The following is a 20,186-nucleotide window of genomic DNA, read 5'->3' as shown; positions in this document are numbered from 1 at the left end:
GTAGCGAAGCCAGGATGGCTTGGTAAGCAAGCAACCTGTTATTTCTAGGACGAAGTCAAGCCACTAATGGAGTGGCGAAGGTCGAACGAGACATACTATATGTAGAGGTAATTGTTCTACGATATTGTTCTATGGAAGTGGGCGAGTAGAAGTTCGCCCTATGAAATTCTAAATTTTTTTTTTAAGGATTAAACAAATTTCGAAAATTCAAGCCTCTCCAACAGCTTAAATACCGAAAATTCTTAAGTGAATCATAAGCCCAATATTGTCGGATATTGGGCCCACGAAATAAGCCCAATAACTACAATTAGATTGATGGGCCCAAGTCCATTTCAGCCATTTAAGTTCCATATTTTAGGGAGAGATTTCTTTATCCAATTATTGATTTTTTTTTTTTTTTTTTTTNATATCTTAATATAGTACATAAACATGTTATTCTCTAGCGTTATTATTATAAAGTACGTGTACAATGATATATCAAAATAATAAGTTTAAATACTTAGGGCAATATAAGACTTTAAACTATACTTTTATTTCAATAATAAAATTATTGTTTAAGTTAGTGTGACGTGACTAATAATTAATATATTAATATTTTTATTTATAGTCTCAACTATTAATATCAGCTGCAAAAGATCGAAGTAGTCGTTTATTTTGCTCAACTATTTGTTCATTTTAGACTGTGTTCATATGTTCCTAGTGTAAATGCAGAATAGGTCATATCTATACATGGTAAAATAATCTATTGATAATATGCATCAGGGAGAATCTAATAATTTACTGTTACAATGGACATGAATAGAAGAGAATCTTGATTTTCTAGTTTGTGAAATCCGGTAATCCTCATTATACACACCTATAATGATCAAGGTCCACCATGTAATCGTCATTGTACACGTCTATAAATACATGAGGTCGTGACCCATATAGGTCAGTGCCATTCAACCTAACCCGCAGAAAAATTTACCATTGAAGCTAATTTAGAATTTAAATTATTACTTTTATAAAAATAAAATAAAAGAAAAAAAAAATGTATATTTTTAAAGTTTGTAGAGGGGTAAAATGGTAATTTGGATGAGAAAAATGACAAAAGAAAAACAAAGGTTGGTGGTAATCACAAAACGGGACGGCGAAGCCAATATTGTAGACCTAAAAGACACGTGTGGGGCCATGGAACAGTCATCGGGACACGTCAGATATAGTTAAAAAAAAAAAAAAAAAAAAAAAAAAANCAGCCGTCCGATCTATTTGTGGGCCCCACACGACCGCCCGTCCTCAAAAGAAAAGAAAAATATATTTAAATTTAGTAAGTTTATAACCTAAAATACTATATATTAAAATAAAAAATGTAATTCAGAAAATAATTAGAAAATAATGAAAAATTAAATAATAATATTTATTAGTGGGTCCCAACAGAGTTTCCATTATAGCCAATGATGTAACACTCCCATTAACTAAATTTTGATGCATTTAATTTTAGTGTCTTGTCCTTTGATTTTCCATTACCTAAATTGAATTAATTGAATTATTTTTTATTTATTGCATTTATTTTTATTCATTTACTTTTAGATGTCACATTTATGAATACTCTTAATAATTACATCATAATTTCATATTATTATTTTTTATTTCATAATTAAAAATAATAATAATTTGTGGTTGTAATTATATAGCATTTTGGTCCCAACTCGATTTAACGAGACGAGTTCACGAGCATATTTGAAACAAATATTTAATTTATTTTAAGATATCAATCCTTTGTTCATAATTTTTATTTGGGTCTCCGATTTCTAAAGCTAACAATTTTCTGTCATCATCGATATTTAAAATCAGTCTCTATCTTATCTTTACACGTTAAAAAATGACATGTTTTGTGAGATCTTATATCGGTTTGAGAGGAGAACGAAACATTCCTTATAATAGTGTGAAAACCTCTTTTTAGCAGACCCATTTTAAATTTGTGAGACTAATGACGATATGTAGCAAGCCAAAGCGAACAATATCGGTTAACAGTGCGTTTGGGCTATTACACACGTCATATCAGTACCAGAAACTAAACAGTGTTCCAACGAGGATGCTGGGCCTTATAAAAGTGGATTGTGAGGGACCGAGCGATTAGTTTTCGAGCATTTCTTAGCTGACAAGTTAACTACGATGAATTTTTATAAATTTAACGATCAAATAAAAATTAAATTCAAATATGAAATATTAAAAATATTAGTTAAGAAATATGGTATTTTTACAATTAAAAAAAAAAATCAAGTTAATTCACAAAAACGTCTCACTCATTAAATATAAAAATAGTCAAAATAAGACGGCCAAAATGAGACCACCCATGCACAAAAAGTTAATTAATAAAAAAAAAAAATATATATTATAATTTCATATATTTTAAAATACGAATATTTTATTTTTCCACAAACAAATATAATAATAATAATAATAATTAAAACCCAGCTGTAAAAAATAAGTTTATATATATATAATTTTAAAAATTTAATAGCACAACATGCAGAAGCACAATTTGAAATAACAATGGAGGCACCAAAAGTTTGGTAAAACTGCCCTTTTATAATGGTTGACCCAAACCCACTTCGCCACGTGTCACCGACACCATTTAATTGCACCCAAATTAGGTTAAAAATATTGCCAATTCCATGAAAATTCCATTTTTTTTTTATTTTCTTATTTTTAACCTTACCAATAAATAATAAGTAAATAAATAAACTGCAACCCATTTATTTATGTTATAATATTAATTTTTTTTATATTACATTTCCATCCTTACAGTTTTTTAATAAAAATTATATTAGAAAATAATTTTTTTTACTAAATTATAAATATTATGAGTTTTAAAATAATAATTAAAAAATGAGAATAAATAAAAGAAATAAAAAAAAATAAATAAAGAGTTGAAGAATGAGGGAGGAAAAGCGGGAGTGAAAAGATTTTGATTGGACAGAAGAGGTTGTCAGTCTTTTTTTTTAATATTTTTTATAGCCACCTCCCCTACGAACTATAGACCCTATCATTCTAGGGCCTCCCTAAACGCCAAAATAATAATAATAATAATAATAATAATTTTACCTTTTTTTTTTATATATAATAATAATAATTCTACTCAATTTAAAGCAATTCAAATCTTACTTTTCATCTCTTTTTCTTTTTTAATTTTGCTTATTAATATATATATATATAAATTTTACCATTTTTAAAAAATATTTTAAAAGTATTTTAGAGTAAAAACATTAAAAATTTTGGACCAAAAGTCCGTCTAAAACAGATATGATTGTGATTAGTATGCTCGTTTGGATTATGTTTATTTTAAAGAATAATGTTAGGTAAGAATCTTATTTATAATCAAATAAATTACAGTAATAAATGGAAATAACAATAAAAGGAAAGATACTATCCAAGGCAAATATTAGATATTTGTCTTATAATAAAATATCAAATATAATATATATGATAAACTATAATTTATTATTAAATATTCTTTAATCTTCTGTAATAATATTTTGATAAATATTCATTTTTTTAATTTAATTTGAGTTAATGTCACTAAAAGTTTATAATTGTTTTCTTATATAAACTTTTTTTTTTTAATATATGAAATTTTATCTGACACGACCGAGAGAAATAATGAGGTGTTTACATTAATTAAAGTAATTTTATGGACGTTTTCATAATTTTAATAAAAAAAAGTCGTAAATGAATTTGAAAGCAAGTCGAAATCATAAATATTTAAAAAAAATTGTTTTAAAATACTAAAATTTGATTTAAAACATTTATAATTTTTTAATATATTTGTTGGCATAAATAAAAGATAAATAATAATAATAATAATAATAATTTGAGAGAAAAATAACAAAAATAAACGCTTTTAATTGATGACAAAAATTAAAGATTTTGTTATATTAATAATGTATTATTCATTGAGGAAAATCCAATCATTATTATTTTCATATAAGGACTAATTTGCAAACTCTCGCTTTAGATTTATTTTTGCTCTTTGGGCTTCAAGAGTTGGTAAATATCAATATGGGCACAAAAATGGGCACGATTTGTAATTAAACAAAAAGTTTTGAAAGACGGTGGGTTTTTTAAGGGGGGAAAGGGGAAATATAATAATTATAAGGGTAAGTGTCAAATCATAAGATATTTGGTATATTCATGGATAATTGATTATTAGTATATATATATATATGTATATATATATATATATATATATATATATATATTTGTTTAGAAGTCTTTTTCAATCTAATAAAGTTTTGGTGGTCCACACTTTATAAACCAATCTCATATCTATTTTAATAGAACTTAGGGTTTACCGGTCATTTTCTCTCTCCTCTATCTAGTGGCTCGATAATTTTTTAGGTTAAAATATACGTTTTGTAACGGTCTAAGCTCACCGCTTGCAGATATTGTCTGTCTTGACCTGTTATGTATTGTCATCAACCTCACAGTTTTAAAATGTGACTACTGTGGAGCAAATATTGTCCGTTTTTTTACCTGTTATGTATTATCGTTAGCCTCATGGTTTTAAAACGCGACTACTGTGGAGAGGTTTCCACACGCTTATAAAAAATGTTTCATGTTTCGTTCCCCTGATACAATGGATTGATGACTGTTGTAATTGGTTATATTTAACAGTCAAAGCAACGGTAAATTAGGTTTCAGAGAATTCAATTCCCGTCCTCAACCCATGACCAATATGAGCTCAAGGTTTCCCACCGCTAGCAGAAATTGTCTTCTTTGGGCTTTTCTTTCGGGCTTCCCCTTAATGCTTTAAAACGTATCTGCTAGGGGAAGGTTTTCACACCCTTTTAAATGGTGTCTCGTTCTCCTCCCCAACCAATGTAGGACTCTCACGATCCACTCCCCCTTCGGGGCCCAGCGTCCTTGCTGACACTCTTTCCTTTCTCCAATCAATGTGGGACCCCCGCCAAATCCACCCCCTTTGGGGGCCAGCGTCCTTACTAGCACACTGTCTCGTGTCTACCCCCCTTCGGGGAAGGGTCTCCTTGCTGGCACATAGTCTGGTGTCTAGCTCTGATACCATTTTGTATCGGGCCAGACCCACTGCTAGCAAATCTTGTCCTTTTTGGGCTTTCCCTCAAAGCTTTAAAACACGTCTGCTAAGGAAAGGTTTCTACACCTTTATAAATGGTGTTTCGTTTTCCTCCCCAACCAATGTGAGACTCTCACATTATGTATATTTTTCAATATTTAAGGATCGGTTAGAAATCAATTTCAAACTTCCACGACTAGCTCGAAATCAGTTTCGAACTTTAGGGACAAATTATAAATTGAAAATAAACTCTGAGGACTAAACATGTTATTTTTGAAATCTCAAGGACCAAAAGCGTTAATTTTTAAAAACTTATAGAAACAAAGTTCAAATCCTCGGGACACCACATCATTCATAAAAAAATGTTGAAGTACGAAACAAACAAACGAGAACAGTACTCATACTACCATCATTAAGCACACTCGAGAACAGTACTCGTACTACCGTAATGTTACCAGACCTTTCAAATAAATCTAAAAACAAAGTCGGGAAAACTTACGTACAAACGAGTGACGAGTCCTGAAGTTATCATAGTCGTGGTGGATATCCGTAGTTAAATTTTATTGGATCGACAGTATGTTTCAAAGAAAACGAGTTGACCTAGATAAGAGCCAGACGAATAAATGACTAAAATATCCCTACGTATATAAAATTCATTCAAATTATAAGACTATATAGTATAATTAAAACCTTGGAGTTGGCATAAATTAATTAGCAATTAATTCCACTAATTAAATGTATAATTCAAAGCCTTGGGCATTGGACATACCACTTCACGTGCAAGCAGCTCTCAAACTTTCAAATCAAACCCAACCTTTCGTACAATTTTTTTTAAAAATAATAATAATTAAAAAAAAAAAAAAATTATTACAAAGTCATCCATTATTAAATCTTATTATTACACCACATCCACCAATGCAACACTATTATATTAATTCCATTAATTTAATCTTTTATTATTTATTATTTTTTAGTAAATTCTTGCATATTCTATAATTTAAAAATTATTTAATAAATTTTTTAACATTTAATTTAATGTGAAATACAGATTTAAAACTTTAATTAAAATTTATGTATTTACAAAAAAAAAAAAAAAAAAAAAAAATTTTTTTTTGAAAGAATTTAAGGGCATAAAAAAGACCCACAAAAGGAAGTCCCATTAAGGAAAGAGACTCCAATNCTTTATAAATATCTGATATTTGTCTTATTACCATAGTATCTTTTCCAGTTATTTCCATTTATTACTATTTCCATATTCTTGTAATTTATTTAATTATAAATAAGATAACTTTCGCAGCACCATGTGGTGGATTAATCAAACATTCATAGTCTCCCTAAACGCTAAGTTATAAAGAAGAATTAACGTTTTGTGACCTTTATCTGTAATTTCAGCCATATCTATATCAAGATGAGCTAAGTCGATATCATTTTTTTTAATTTCTATATATATATTTTTTGTTAAATTAAGCTAAAATAAAATTTTGTTTTGAAATTTGTGATTATTTTATTATTTTATCCTTATTTATTTATTTAATTTAAATTTAAAATTGTGATAAATAATTGAATTTTGTTTATAATTTTTGAGCCAACTTTGAAGTAATCCGTGTAAAAGGAATCCCAGAGGTTATTTTTATAAAAGAATACAAACAAAATTAGAAAATTGGTTAATTAATACACCTAATTAAATATTTAGCTATTTATTGATAATTTATTTAGTTTACCTAATTAAAAAAACATTTTAATTTTAATTTTTTTTAAGTAATCTTCTGCACTCGAGCGTAAGAGAGATTCCCGGAGAAACCATGCGTGGGGATGTTAATTAATTTCAATTTAATTTGTTTTAAATTTCATTTATTCTTTAAATTATCGTAATTTAAATCTTAATCACGGTTTTTTATAAACTAATTAACTATTCAACCCTACGCGTATGCCAACTCACTCAAAATTAATTCTTAATTTATTATTATTAATTTTTAAATAAATTAACAAATACTATTATAATTTTTAAATAAAAATTAAAATACCCTTAAAATTGTAAAAAAAAATTTAAAAAATATTACTAAATATATTATAATAATTAGTTACGAAATAAATAAAATAAATAAAATTATATTTAAAAAGTGATTTTAACTATTTTAAAATTATTTTGAAATATATTATAAATCAATGACAAAATAACGGGCCCATATATGACCTCTAGAAAGGTCGGGATACGACAATGTTTAAATTTTCATTATTATTGATAGCTATAGAATCTTAATTGTCAATGTCATAAAGTAAAGAAAAATAATTAAATTTGGCAGTTGAGTAGTTGAAATAAATTATGTTGGTACTAAATTAAATGTACAAGGAAAAAGGAAAAATACATAATTTTATTATATTATTTGAAACCGTGAAAATTAAAAATAAAAGAAAATAAATATAATTAAAAAAAAAATATGATGGAAAGAAGAATGAAAAAAAAGATAAAATTAAAAAGAAAATGAAAATGAAAAGAAGATAAAAAAGAATGAAAAGAAGAATTTAAAGNAAGATAGCGACAAGGCTTCGGGGTAGCCATCGATAAAGACGCCCACCAAGATGAAATCCAACGGCCAAGATCTCTCTTTCGAACCAAACTCAATCTCCACCGTCCATTGGAAGCCCTCGGCTTTTGGACATAAAAGGGACAGGTCCATGCACTCCATGCTGAACCATCACAGCTCCATAATACATGTCCTTTTCTCCCATGGACTAAAATGCCCTCCATCTCCGCCCATGTGTCCAGGGCGTTTTCGTCATTTCGGGTATCCCTCGCCTGCTCGTTGCAGTAACTATTGGCGATCTTTTTTTCGCTTTATTATCTGTTAACTGTGAAAGAGAAAAAGAAAAAGAAAAAGAAAAGTAAATTTAAACCCCAAAAAAAATATATATTTAATTTTATTTTGTCCATTTGTAGGCCTCGAAATCTACGAAATTACCATTATGTCCGTACTACGCGGGAAAAGAGGGTAAGGGAAAGGGGGCTTTGATTGAGATGTAACGAGTGGGCTTTTTCGTAATTAAATTAAAATCAATTCTCATGAATTATATGATAATTTGGATATTTTATTTATTTTATTTTTAATTTGGGGTAAGAGATGACAAAATTATATAGATAGGTGGCTATTTGGGTCCCAATTTGCATTTTTTTTAATTATTCAAAATTAATTTAATATTTAATTCTACATTTTTAAATAAATTTTTATACCAAAAATATATATATATATATATATATATATATAAATGAGTTTTTTAAAATTTTATATAACTTTTAATTTTCAAAATTAATCGTGGAAACCATCTACTAAATAAGAATGATTTTGAGAATAAAATAATTAAAAAATATTAAAAAAATTAAAAGTTACCAATTTTATCTTGGAGTTAAATAAATTTTACTTGGGTAATTTTATTTTGGGTGAGGTTAATTTATTTAATAATAGGTAAAAAGTTTTATAAAATTATGGATTCAATTATTATTATCTCCTAAAAAAACCAATTATTATTATTATTTTTAGATATAAATATTTAATGAAGTGATGATCAATGAAACGAAACAGTCAATTGGCACATGATTGGACGGTCCTGATGTCATGATACCAGAGTTCACATAAGATCATCCCAATTAATTATTAATTATCCCTAGAAAATATTATGGTAAAATAGAAGGTAGCCATTTGTTTTATTAATTTCATAAATATTTAAAATTATTAGATTATTGGGGGTAAAAAGGGTAGAAAAGTAAAATTGTTGCCCGGTTATCGTGTGTGGAGCCCACATCTCTCAGATCCAGCCGTGCAATCGGAATCATTAGATTCCTTCCCCCCGCACACTCGACTCCTCCTTTTGGTACGTCAACGTAACACTTTATCAAAACCCATTCTTCTCCCCATCTCCCGATATATCTTCAATATATCGTATCGTTAAATTATCGTATTTTTCTGCAGCCACTCTTTTTCCGCCATAGGATAAGATTTCTGATTGATCTGACGGTTCTATTCTTCTATTTAACACGTGGCTCTCTGTTGTTCGTCGATGAATATCTCTCCTCCTGCCCTTCCATACTGCCCGCCACTATTTAACTGTGGTTAAACTCTTTACCTCACTAGTCCACCATTAATTTAAACCCCATGAATTTAAAAGAAAAAGAAAAGGGAAAAAAAAAGAAAAAAAGGGAAAGACCTTATCCTCTCTCTCTCTCTTTCTCTCTCTGATTCTCTTTGAAGGTCCGTCAATGGCGTCTCAGATCTAAGGAACTCTGTTTTGTTGTTATATTGTTGTTGCGAATCTGTGGAGAGTTGTGAGGAGCTTTGAGCTGGTTTAAAGAGCTGCGACATTCTTCTTGGTGAGGAAGGGGAGGAGAAATTAGGGCTAATTTTTTTGTTGTGTTTTTGAGATGCTGAGAATGGCGAGTACGTTTCAGGAGGATGTGTTGGAGCATGTGTTTTCGTTTATACAGTGTCATAAGGATAGGAACTCGATCTCGATGGTGTGTAAGTCGTGGTATGAGATTGAGAGGTGGTGTAGGAAGAGGATTTTTGTTGGGAACTGTTATGCGGTGAGTCCTCAGATTGTAATCAGGAGGTTTCCGGAGGTGAGATCTGTGGAGTTGAAGGGGAAGCCGCACTTTGCGGATTTTAGTTTGGTGCCTGATGGTTGGGGTGGGTATGTTCATCCTTGGATCGTGGCTATGGCTTCTGCGTATCCTTTGCTGGAGGAGATCAAGTTGAAGCGAATGGTGGTAACGGATGAGAGCTTGGAGCTCATTTCCAAGTCTTTTAAGAATTTTAAGGTTCTTGTGTTGATGACTTGTGAAGGGTTCAGTACTGATGGGCTTGCGGCCATTGCTGCCAATTGCAGGTTTGTGGCTCTTTGGTTCTCTTGTTTTTGGCTTCCGTTGTGAGGGCTTTGCGAGTGTGGGAAATGGGGAAACAAGGTTAGAGTGAACATTGTGAATGAGAGAGTGTACCACGTCTTGTGACAGTTTAATCTTTTGTTCTTTTTCTTGGTTTGCTCTTGTTGGATTCTCTTTTCTTTTGTACAGAATTTCATATCTTGTGGAATGTTATTTTGGGTGGGATGAGCAAGCACCATTGAGCTATGCTGAGCTCAAAGTTAGCTCACTGGGAACTTTCGAGGTCTTCTATTCGCAGTAGGCTTCAAATGTCTTTTATGAGTAGATATAGCCATTTATTCTTCTTGTTCTTTCCATTTTTTGGGGGACTGGCGTGGGGTTCGGAGGGATGTTGTGGAGGATAAGCTGTTACTTTCTTTCGGATATGGGATCCATCAGTCTGGTTCGCTTGCTGTCTTTTCTTACCGAACCATAACCCTGTTTTGCTTGGGTACACAGTGATTGTCGAGGATATTAGTCTGATCTAGTTTGTCTCGAGCTTCCTTGAACTTAAATTCTGCTTTGAACTTGAGTTTTGTTTTCTCTTTCTTGAAGATCTAAGGTTAATAAAAAGAATTTCTAGCTGGTGTCTTTGTGCCAAGTGTTCAATTTGGCTGCATTGTCTCGTTTTTTTCTTTGACTTGTGAATCTTCCAGCTTAAATTTATTGATTTCGAAGATCAGTATCTCATTTATCATTGTGGCTTACAAGTTGGTTGTTGGGTTGGGGACTACTATTTGTCAAGCGAATGATTTTGATAGTGCACAAGGCGACATGGTTTTCTTTTCCTGTTAAGCTTATGGGAATTGAGTGGTGGGTGACACATAGGTTAAGGGTTTTTATTTTTTCTATGGTCTCCTTATCATTGAAGGCGTGGGTTTTTCTTGTGCGTTAGTGTGTTTTCTTTCAGCTTTTGAAGTCTTTGTTCCTTGTATTTATACGGATGGTTGTTGGCTGATCCAGGAATTTGAAAGTGTTGGACTTACGAGAGAGTGATGTGGAAGATCTGAGTGGACATTGGCTCAGCCATTTTCCTGATAAATATACGTCACTTGTATCCCTCAATATTGCCTGTTTGGCGTCTGAGGTGAGTATTTCTGCATTGGAGCGTCTCGTGGATAGGTGTCCAAACTTACGGACACTGTGGCTCAATCGTCCTGTTCCCCTTGATAGGCATCCCAACCTACTTCGTCGCGCACCACAGCTAGTTGAGTTTGGTGCTGGATGCTACACAGCGGACTTGAGATCTGATGTTTTTTCGAACTTAACAACAGCATTCACAAGCTGCACAGAATTGAAAAGTTTATCTGGATTTTGGGATGTGGTTCCTGCATACCTTCCTTCCGTTTATCCCACTTGCTCTAGGCTAACATCCTTGAACTTGAGCTATGCAACAATTCAAAGTGACGATCTTACCAAGCTTATAAGTCAATGCCATAATTTGCAGAAGCTTTGGGTATTTCCTTATCCTTTTTTTCTCCTTCTAATAGTGCATTTCCCTTCAACATAGTGCTATGTTTAGCTTCAATCTTTGTAAATGGTCTTAGTTCAAGATGCACTGTGACTGCAGGTGCTGGATTACATTGAAGATTCTGGCCTTGAAGCCCTTGCAGATACTTGCAAGGATCTTCGAGAATTAAGAGTGTTTCCATCTGAACCATATGGTCCAGAACCAAATGTGTCCTTGACAGAACAGGGTCTTGTCTCTGTTTCTGAAGGTTGCCCAAAGCTCCAATCCGTTCTGTACTTCTGTCGTCAAATGACAAATGCTGCCTTAGTGACCATTGCCAGAAATCGACCAAACATGACACGATTTCGTCTCTGTATTATGGAGCCACGAACTCCTGATTACCTCACAAATCAGCCGCTTGACGTGGGCTTTGGTGCCATTGTTGAGCATTGCAAGGATCTCCAACGTTTTTCCCTCTCTGGCCTTCTTACAGATAGATGCTTTGAGTACATTGGGAATTATGGCAAGAAGCTAGAGATGCTATCTGTGGCATTTGCTGGAGATACTGATTTAGCACTTCATCATGTGTTGTCCGGATGTGATAGTCTTCGCAAGCTGGAGATTAGGGACTGTCCTTTCGGTGACAAAGCTCTTTTGGCGAATGCTGCAAAGCTCGAGACAATGCGATCCCTTTGGATGTCTTCTTGCTTGGTGAGTTTTGGAGCATGCAAATTGTTAGCTCAGAAGTTTCCCAAACTTAATGTCGAAGTTATAGACGAGAGGGGTCCCCCAAATATAAGGCCCGAAAGTTGTCCCGTGGAAAAACTTTATATATACCGGAGTGTTGCTGGGTGTCGCTTAGACATGCCTGGTTTCGTGTGGACAATGGATGGAGATGCTTCTCCAAGGCTTACTTGATGCAACAACTGTCAACAACCCAGTGTCAAAGCCTAGCAAGTGAAGCTCACATAATGGGAATGGAGATGGTAGTAGGTACATGACCTTTATATGCTCTATTCAGTACACTCCTAATGTAGTTCTCTGTGTCAATAACATAACTTGCAGCTCTAATTTAAATGGAGCGAGGTACACTTACAGAGGCAGAGGAACTCCATTGCCATTCATTTTATACTTTACCTGAGCTGTGGGGGGATGGATAGACAGACAAGCATTAAGTGATCAATAAAGATATCAAAGTTTCTTCAAAACTTCATTGTACTGTACCCGAATTCGCAGTCACCACGCATACTATGGGCAGAATCTTTTGCTTGTATGTTCATTAGACATTCATTTCAGATTTCAACTGAACTTAGTTCTTGTCCTAAATCCATTCTGGTTTCTCAATGGCTTTCTCGTTCATTATTCTGTCGACGAATGTGATACCGACTAATCCTTTGATGCATCGTCCTCTGCAATCTGCTGTTAAGATTAGATTACATGGAAACATAGTCTTAGAGAAACTTGAAACTCAGACTGACCCACTTGAGAATTTCAGTAAACGAGCTGATTTGTGTAGAACAGAACTGATTTGTGTTGAGAATTAAGGATCTGTTTCAAAAGTATGAGAGGAAGAAGCAAGAGAATAGTTGGGAAGTGTAGTAGTGGGAGAGAGAAAGAAGGCTTTATCGAATGTGGAGCCAGGCAGTAGAGAGATTGGAAGCTTTTTTATTGTTTTCCCTGTTGGGTACTTTGTTTATTATTCTTGTTGATTGATGGGTTTCTATACTTAGCAGGGCAGAAGAAGGAAGAACACCTGAGGAGATGACCAAAAACAAAAACAAACAGAGTACTTAAAGCCTGCAACTCCATGTTTAAGTGCTTTTATTAATTGGTCTGATGAGAGCCTGCCAGAGCAGAAGAAGAGAGAGAAAAAGAGAAAGAGGAGAGAGAGAGAGAGAGAGAGAGAGAGAGAGAGAGAGAGAGAGAGGAATTGGTGTGAGTTGCTGCAGAGTGAAAGTAACTCAACAGAGACAGAGCACAGATCAGAGCAGAGCAGATTTATGCAATGTGATGAAGAAGAAAAAGAAAAAAGGAATAGGAAAAAGGAAAAAGCAGGTCAAAGAGACGAATCTGTTTCTGTGAAAAAGTGGGTTTGTGGTTTGTCAATTTGCAGACAGATTTATTGGTTGATGATATGCCCCACACGTTGCCCTTCTTCTTCTTCTTCTTCTTCTTCTTCTTCTTCATTCTCCATTTTTTTCCTTCTTCTTTTTTACTTCTTCATATATATATCTATATTTATATATATATATATATTTATATATATAAAATATATATATATTCCTATCTAAATGATTATATTAGTGTTATTTAAAATGTGTTTTTAATGTTATTATAGCTTTTACGCTCTCAACTTTGTTTTATTTTGATATATATCCTCGAAACTTCTATCTTGGGTCGTTTACTTTTAAATTTTGTTCGTACTTTTAAAATATTTCTTCAACTTCTCGTGCTTCTAAAGTATGGTTATTTTGATCGATTTATTATTTATTATTTTTCTCTGATCTTATTATCAAACACTTCACTTACTAAAATTTTGAAATATAGCCATAAATTTGGGTTAAAATATTATGATGATTTATTTTTGTGAAATTATGATAATATCTCGTGAAATATTAAACACATTATTACTGTTAAAGTTATTCGAAAATATAACTACCAAAATACGATATTTAGGTGCAAAACTTCAATGATTCTTTCTCCGGTAGACTTTAGAATATTTTCATGTAAAATGGACCCGACTCTACGCTATTAAATGTAACATGAATTGGGGTCCCGACGAAAAAAAGTGACATTTTTACATTTTTGTCCTTTCACTAATCTGAAGAAATAAAAACCACCCAACTGCCGCATTAAGTACAGGGAGAAGAATCAAAGACCTTTATAAAGACTTAACACAAAGACTTGACTTGAGACACTTTATATTGACCGGAGGAAAGGGTTCAAGAGGGCTCAATTTTGAGACTTCTAATTGGGAAGGAAACTGGTTTTTTTGCTCTGTAAATCTGATGGGGAAGCATTGTTGCTCAACTGGTGATGCCGATGGATTGAATCTTATGGGACTTCTGCTGGCTATTGTTATAGCTCTCACCCTCATGGTCATCTGCCAGCCTCAACCACGCCGAGCTTATGTACTGTGTCGTTGGCCTTGAGATTCGACTCCGATCGAATCGTCCCGAAGCTTCCAAGTTCGATTCTTGTACAGTATAAATCTTTGTTTGTAGATTCACCTTGAGAATCATCTTTAATACTGTAATTGTAATATGTTGGATAATCTTAGAGGATGAACGGTTTCATTTAGAATTTACCCATTCCTTCTTGAATAAAACCGTCTTGTGATGCTGAATTGAATTCTGTGGATATTATAATGTTGGCTAGTCGATGCGATGCTGAATTTTTTCATCCCGAACATGCCATTCCAATTCTATTGGAACTTGCTCGTGATTGGTGCATCTCGAACATTCAAACAATTTGTGTTTATGTGTATGTAGATCTATCTATGCATGATAAAGGGAGTCGATGAGATGCTGAGTTTTTTCATCCCGAACATGTCATTCCAATTCTATTGGAACTTGCTCGTGATTGGTGCATCTCAAACATTCGAACAATTTGTGTCTGTGTGTATGTAGATCTATCTATGCATGATAAAGGGAGTACTTGGTAATCAAAGTAAACCATGTCCTGTCCTATGAAACTTAGATTCTTGGTTACGAGATTGTTAAAGAATCTAATGGATAGTATTGAATGCCACCTAACTAGTTCAGATATTCGTCGAGTTTCAACACCTAACTTTAGATAAACTAAGCATAATTCAATTAGTTAAGACATATACCTTATATGAAGGGATCAAAATTTGAGTCTCCCCTCTCCTACACGTTGATGAACGCCATAAAAAACACCTACAAATCGACGGCACGTGTATCATTTCCATGAATCCTTAGAATTTGATTATAAAATGAAGCAAACTAGAAGGTACAAGGGAAATATACATACTAAAGCGAACAAAATTTTGTTTCACAAAGTCCTCAGTGGTTCACTGAGGCGCCAATGGTCTCCAAAAGATGCTCAATTCGGTACTTCATAACTGGCTGCCCTTTTTGTGTCCTTTTGAACATTTTCTCCCTCGTGGAGTTTCTTCTAGCTTTAGCTCTTTCTCGTTCTTCCTTTTTTGCAGCAATAATGGCTTCTTTCTCCTTTCTTGCTTTCTCTTTCTCTTGATGCTTTCTCTCATACAGTCCCTGGAGACTAGGTACGCCTTTATTCCTTTCGTTCCCACGTCTTCCATTCGTCTGATTCTCGAATTTCATTTCATTTTCACCCTTTAAGAACCAGCAAGAACAGTAGTTTGAGCAAGCACGTGATGTGCTATATACAGCAGATTCTTTTCATAACAAGAATGGAATGAAAACAGATGCTCGTTGGGTTCAATGATCAACAAATAGTGATGGATGGAGGAGTTTATAAGTTGGGTTGGACTGAATTGAGATACCTTGAATATCCAATCTAATTGCTCTCATAGTAAATCCTTTCAATAAAACAATCGTAACTATGGAATATTCAGGTGGGTTTAGGTTATCTAGGTTCCTTGTTCAAAACTCTCTTCAATTAAGCTCCTTCTTTTATTTCATCATACTTCACCCTCTCACACCCACCCATGAATTAGCTAGTAATTGGTCTTTTCCAACGAGATCTGTATCTACCTATACAGTAACGGTATTTAATTATGAAGATTAGTTGGGCAACTAACCCCCTTAATCCATTCTGGGAAGAATAAGGTCATAATCCTTCTGTTAAATAGAATTTCCTCTACTTAATGGATAAACATTTGTTACCGATAGGGAATTCTTTCTCATCTAAAATTAAAAATTGAGATGATTGGATTTGCACCAATAGAAACTATAAATTTAATACACAATAAAAGGATACGACAAACTTTGAATTACTCGACTCTTAATCGCCTTAAGGCAAGAGGCAACAAAAAGGCATGACCTGAACGAGGCGTGACACCAGTTTTTCTCAATAACAAGAATTGGAATAAACAGATGCTCATCAGTTTCAATGTCTATCGGAATCACAATCAACAAATAGTGACAGAGGCACCAGAAATAACTTCAACAAACAAAAAGAAACAAAGCCTCTCTCTCTCTCTCTCGATAACAAGAATGGAACGGCAAAACAAGTAGTGACCTGAAATAACTTCCATAACCAAAATGAAACAAAACTCCCATCTTTCTCTATAGGACAAATTGAAACAATATGTGAGATCCACATCGGTTAGAGGAGAAAACGAAATATTCTCTATAAGGGTGTGAAAACTTTGAGGGGAAGCCCGAAAGGGAAAGCCCAAAGAAGACAATATCTGCTAACAATGGGCTTGGGCCGTTACAAATGGCATCAGAGAACCAGACACCAGACGGTGTGCCAACGAGGATGCTGGGTCCCAAAGAGGGTGGATTGTGAGATCTCACTTTGGTTGGAAAGGGGAATGAAACATTCTTAGACACCGGGCGGTGTGCCAGTGAGGATGCTGTGTCCCAAAGGAGGGTGGATTGTGAGATCCCACATTAGTTGGAAAGGGGAACGAAACATTCTTGCGGTGTGTCAGCAAGGATGTTGTGTCCCAGAGGAGGGTGGATTGTGAGGTCCCACATTAGTTGGAAAGGGGAATGAAACATTCTTTATAAGGGTGTGGAAACCTCTCTCTTAAGGAGGATAATATATCTGCCAGTGGCGAGAGATATCTTTTGAAACATTTTTTCATTCGGATTAAAAATATATATATATATATCTCAAGAACACAAGACTTACCAATCAATGAAGGTTAACGAACATAATTGAAATCTTAGGATAATAGATAACAACATACCTCGACAAGTCCAAGAGTTGAGCTAGATGGCCTCTCATTCTGATTATTCTGATGCTTTACCAACTTCTTATACTTGTTGACATGTTTAGCATTCTTATAGAACTCTCTTTGCTTTTCTGAACAAAAGATACACAAACAAATACCATCAAAATTCATAACCTATTCTATCACCAAAAGAAATTCACATAGCTTCAATCTGAAATATCCAATTCCCTAAACCATGCCATTAAACACGATATTGCATTGTATTCCCCCAATTTTTGAACTCCACACAAATATTAGATTTACAACAAAACTCGAACCCCTTTTAACAAGTAAGCAAAAGCCCAAAACCTAGATCTAACAGAATCATCAACGAGTGGCAGTGAAAAAAAACTAAAAAGCCATGAAGAGAGAGAAGTAAAAATTTTAGAAGAATCATACTTATCAAAGCTGGATTATAGTAATCAGTAGTTGATTTCGCATTCGCGAACGCCTGGGGCGAAGGGCCCTTCCCTCCCAATCGTTTCATGTTCTTGTGTTTATTGGCCTTCATGAACTTCGATTTCGAGCAAGTCTGTTCTTCGTCTTTTCCAGCTCGGTTCTTCATCGTTGGAAAGAAAATTTTGCAGAGAGATTGATTGAAACTGAAAACAATTAGGGCAAAAACACAGAGAAGGAAGAGGAAACAGATGAGAGAAGGTACGGTAGAGATTCCCTGCGGTCAATAGTCAAATAAGTTTTCTTGAATATCCAATAACAACGCGACACGTTTCAGTTTAGTATTATTTTTAAATTGGAAAAAAAAACTTGTCAGAAGTGGGATTTGAACCCACGCCCTCTCTCGAAGACCAGAACTTGAGTCTGGCGCCTTAGACCACTCGGCCATCCTGACATTCTTGCTAATAAACTTTTAAAATAAATATAATATATATATTAAGTCACAAAATTCAAAATTAAATAAATATACGTTTATTGAGCATATATGGCAAAGCTTTTAGTAAATTAGACATGTCACCATCAACCCGGTACAAGGAAGTTGATCGGTGGGGTCCCTTTGTGGGTTGCACCACCGACCAACCTTGATCTTTTGAGAAGGGTTTGAGTGTGAGAATGTCTGTCGGGACTCGAAAGATGGTGAACTATGCCTGAGCAAGGGTTAGCCAGATGACGACGTGGACAGTCCATTGAACTTTATCAGAATTCGTAACAAGATTTCCATAAGTGAACCTGCGGAAGGACTATTGTTAGATGCCTAAACACGTTTCAAATGACCCGTAAACACGTTTACGAACTTTTTGTGTCGGGTGGATCGTGCCCCCTTTAATGTGTCGGAAAACTTGTAGGCTGCCCACTTCTTGGCATTTATTTCTGTCTGAGGCATTAAATGCGAGTAAATATTTTCCCCAACTTTCTGCTTTGAATTTCTCCATTTTTTGTTCACTCCAAATGCTGCTCCCTTCTCTGGTTGAAAAGCTCGTGCTTCTTCTTGCTGAAAGATGCAGCAGATGAATGGCGTGGGAAGCAATATTAAAGCTTTGGAGAGTGGAAGAAGGAGACTGAGATGGCCGTTTGATGCGGTTCTGAGATTTTTGGGTCTGGTTTTCACTTTGGTTGCTGCTGTTGTTGTTGGCGCTGATAATGAGTCGAAGATTATCTCTGTTACGCTCATCAAAAGCTTGCCTCCTATCCATTTTTATGCTTCTGCTAAGTGGCAATACTTGTCTGCTTTTAAGTGAGCTTTCATTTCTCTCTCTCTGTTTATGATATCTCTGGCTTTTGGAGGTGCCTTCATGGTGTTTGATAAAATGCCTGAATGAAAGTTTTCGCTGTAATTCAATTGTTCTTGATCATTTTGTTTCATGGATACACTCAACAAATGCCTGAGTTCTTTTGTTATTACGTGGGTAGAAGATTTGAAGGTTCAACCTCTTGATCGAGAGCATATGTTGTATGTTTTATGTTAGTTGAGCTGTGTTTTTGTCGACTTATTATGATTATAGTTTAGCCTCGTAGACTTTCTATTTGGTTAAAACCCGCTGCGAGCCTTCATCATCTCCTTTTATGTGTTATTCAACCTCATTTACGTTCCAAAACTGTTTTCTCTTTGCTTTTCGATTGTTTTATGGTCACGTTTCATAATTTTCTTTCGCATAGGTACTTTGTGGTGTCGAATTGTATAGCATGTGCGTATGCAGCTGTGTCGTTGGTGTACTCGGTGGCGACCAAAGGTTACAAAGACAATCCAATGAAATGGATGTTGCTCATGACCTTTGACCTGATCATGGTAGGGCTATTGTTCTCTGCCGATGGTGCTGCTGCAGCCATTGGAGTCATCGGTCGAGCTGGGAACTCACATATGCAATGGATAAAAGTCTGTGGTTTCTTTGAAGGGTACTGTCACCACTTCACAGCTGCACTTGTTATCTCCATTGCTGGTTCTGTCATGTTTCTTTGTTTGGTTGTGCTTTCTGCTTTGAATCTTTACAAGAAATGAAATTAGGAGATTGACTATGGGCTCGTTTTTGGTGGTTTGACTGGATTCGTTTCAACCTAGAGTGAAATTATAAACATACCTAACATTTCTATGTTCATCGTCCGGTTGGTCTGTACTTAGCTTTCTAAACTTTTAATTTTATGTTACTAACTCCAAACACAGCACTAAGAATGTTATGCACATTCCAACAAGTTTTGTTTCAATTCTCCATTCGAACCTACTCGTGTAAATTTGTCATGTATCGAAAGTTTATTTACTTGTGAGAATATAGAATCGGGTGAAGAACACCCGTTACAAGCTAACATTCAAGAGGGCTGGGAACTCTCCCTTTCTGTAGTTACCGAACGAAAATGATATCAAACTTCCCTTGTTCACGTACCCCTCATATACTAGGCACAAATGCATAAC

The 20,186-nt window shown here is 34.1% G+C and overlaps 3 protein-coding genes and 1 non-coding gene across 9 annotated transcripts; 2 read left to right on the top strand and 2 right to left on the bottom strand.

Annotated features, from left to right (window-relative positions):
• Positions 1-9,235: 9,235 nt before the first annotated feature.
• LOC111778546 (protein TRANSPORT INHIBITOR RESPONSE 1-like) lies at positions 9,236-13,596 on the top strand. Of its 4 annotated transcripts, none has more exons than XR_002812566.1 (4): positions 9,236-9,952; positions 10,950-11,442; positions 11,557-12,429; positions 13,170-13,596. XR_002812566.1 is itself a non-coding variant. In XM_023658441.1 (3 exons), the coding sequence occupies exons 1-3, from the start codon at positions 9,489-9,491 to the stop codon at positions 12,352-12,354; spliced, it is 1,755 nt and encodes a 584-aa protein (XP_023514209.1). In that variant the 5' UTR covers positions 9,236-9,488; the 3' UTR covers positions 12,355-13,591. The 4 variants fall into 4 exon arrangements, 1 of the variants encoding a protein (XP_023514209.1); XR_002812564.1 differs by having other exon boundaries at positions 11,557-12,706; positions 13,170-13,594; XR_002812565.1 differs by having other exon boundaries at positions 12,535-13,591.
• A 584-nt stretch (positions 13,597-14,180) lies between these two features.
• Positions 14,181-17,984, bottom strand: LOC111778133. 3 transcript variants are annotated; one of them, XR_002812495.1, is made up of 5 exons: positions 17,726-17,984; positions 17,303-17,418; positions 15,430-15,755; positions 15,269-15,335; positions 14,181-14,789 (listed from the first exon to the last, which is right to left on the bottom strand). XR_002812495.1 is itself a non-coding variant. In XM_023657798.1 (4 exons), the coding sequence occupies exons 1-3, from the start codon at positions 17,889-17,891 to the stop codon at positions 15,462-15,464; spliced, it is 576 nt and encodes a 191-aa protein (XP_023513566.1). In that variant the 5' UTR covers positions 17,892-17,984; the 3' UTR covers positions 14,181-15,335; positions 15,430-15,461. The 3 variants fall into 3 exon arrangements, 1 of the variants encoding a protein (XP_023513566.1); XR_002812496.1 differs by having other exon boundaries at positions 14,181-14,686; XM_023657798.1 differs by having other exon boundaries at positions 14,181-15,335.
• Positions 17,985-18,092: 108 nt separating this feature from the next.
• On the bottom strand, positions 18,093-18,176 carry TRNAL-CAA. The gene has a single exon. It is a non-coding gene; the product is annotated as a tRNA-Leu (tRNA).
• A 255-nt stretch (positions 18,177-18,431) lies between these two features.
• LOC111778962 (CASP-like protein 1E1) lies at positions 18,432-19,969 on the top strand. The gene is made up of 2 exons (XM_023658977.1): positions 18,432-19,016; positions 19,439-19,969. The coding sequence occupies exons 1-2, from the start codon at positions 18,781-18,783 to the stop codon at positions 19,776-19,778; spliced, it is 576 nt and encodes a 191-aa protein (XP_023514745.1). The 5' UTR covers positions 18,432-18,780; the 3' UTR covers positions 19,779-19,969.
• The last annotated feature ends 217 nt before the right edge of the window (positions 19,970-20,186 follow it).

The sequence above is a fragment of the Cucurbita pepo genome, chromosome LG17 (genome assembly GCF_002806865.2).
Source record: "Cucurbita pepo subsp. pepo cultivar mu-cu-16 chromosome LG17, ASM280686v2, whole genome shotgun sequence".
NCBI lineage: Eukaryota > Viridiplantae > Streptophyta > Magnoliopsida > Cucurbitales > Cucurbitaceae > Cucurbita > Cucurbita pepo.
The sequence above is the reverse complement of the archived record's forward strand: the minus strand, read 5'-3'. Positions and strand labels throughout refer to the sequence as shown.

Bases quoted from the DNA above. Each gene is read 5' to 3' on its own strand.
- LOC111778133 (XM_023657798.1), bottom strand. From the start codon at position 17,891: ATGAAGAACCGAGCTGGAAAAGACGAAGAACAGACTTGCTCGAAATCG. The intron at 17,419-17,725 runs GTATGATTCTTC...TCTTTTGTTCAG, and splicing joins CTATAATCCAGCTTTGATAA to AAAAGCAAAGAGAGTTCTAT. The intron at 15,756-17,302 runs GTATGTTGTTAT...TGGTTCTTAAAG, and splicing joins CAACTCTTGGACTTGTCGAG to GGTGAAAATGAAATGAAATT.
- LOC111778962 (XM_023658977.1), top strand. From the start codon at position 18,781: ATGCAGCAGATGAATGGCGTGGGAAGCAATATTAAAGCTTTGGAGAGT. The intron at 19,017-19,438 runs GTGAGCTTTCAT...TCTTTCGCATAG, and splicing joins CAATACTTGTCTGCTTTTAA to GTACTTTGTGGTGTCGAATT.
- LOC111778546 (XM_023658441.1), top strand. From the start codon at position 9,489: ATGCTGAGAATGGCGAGTACGTTTCAGGAGGATGTGTTGGAGCATGTG. The intron at 9,953-10,949 runs GTTTGTGGCTCT...TGGCTGATCCAG, and splicing joins GCCATTGCTGCCAATTGCAG to GAATTTGAAAGTGTTGGACT. The intron at 11,443-11,556 runs GTATTTCCTTAT...CTGTGACTGCAG, and splicing joins ATAATTTGCAGAAGCTTTGG to GTGCTGGATTACATTGAAGA.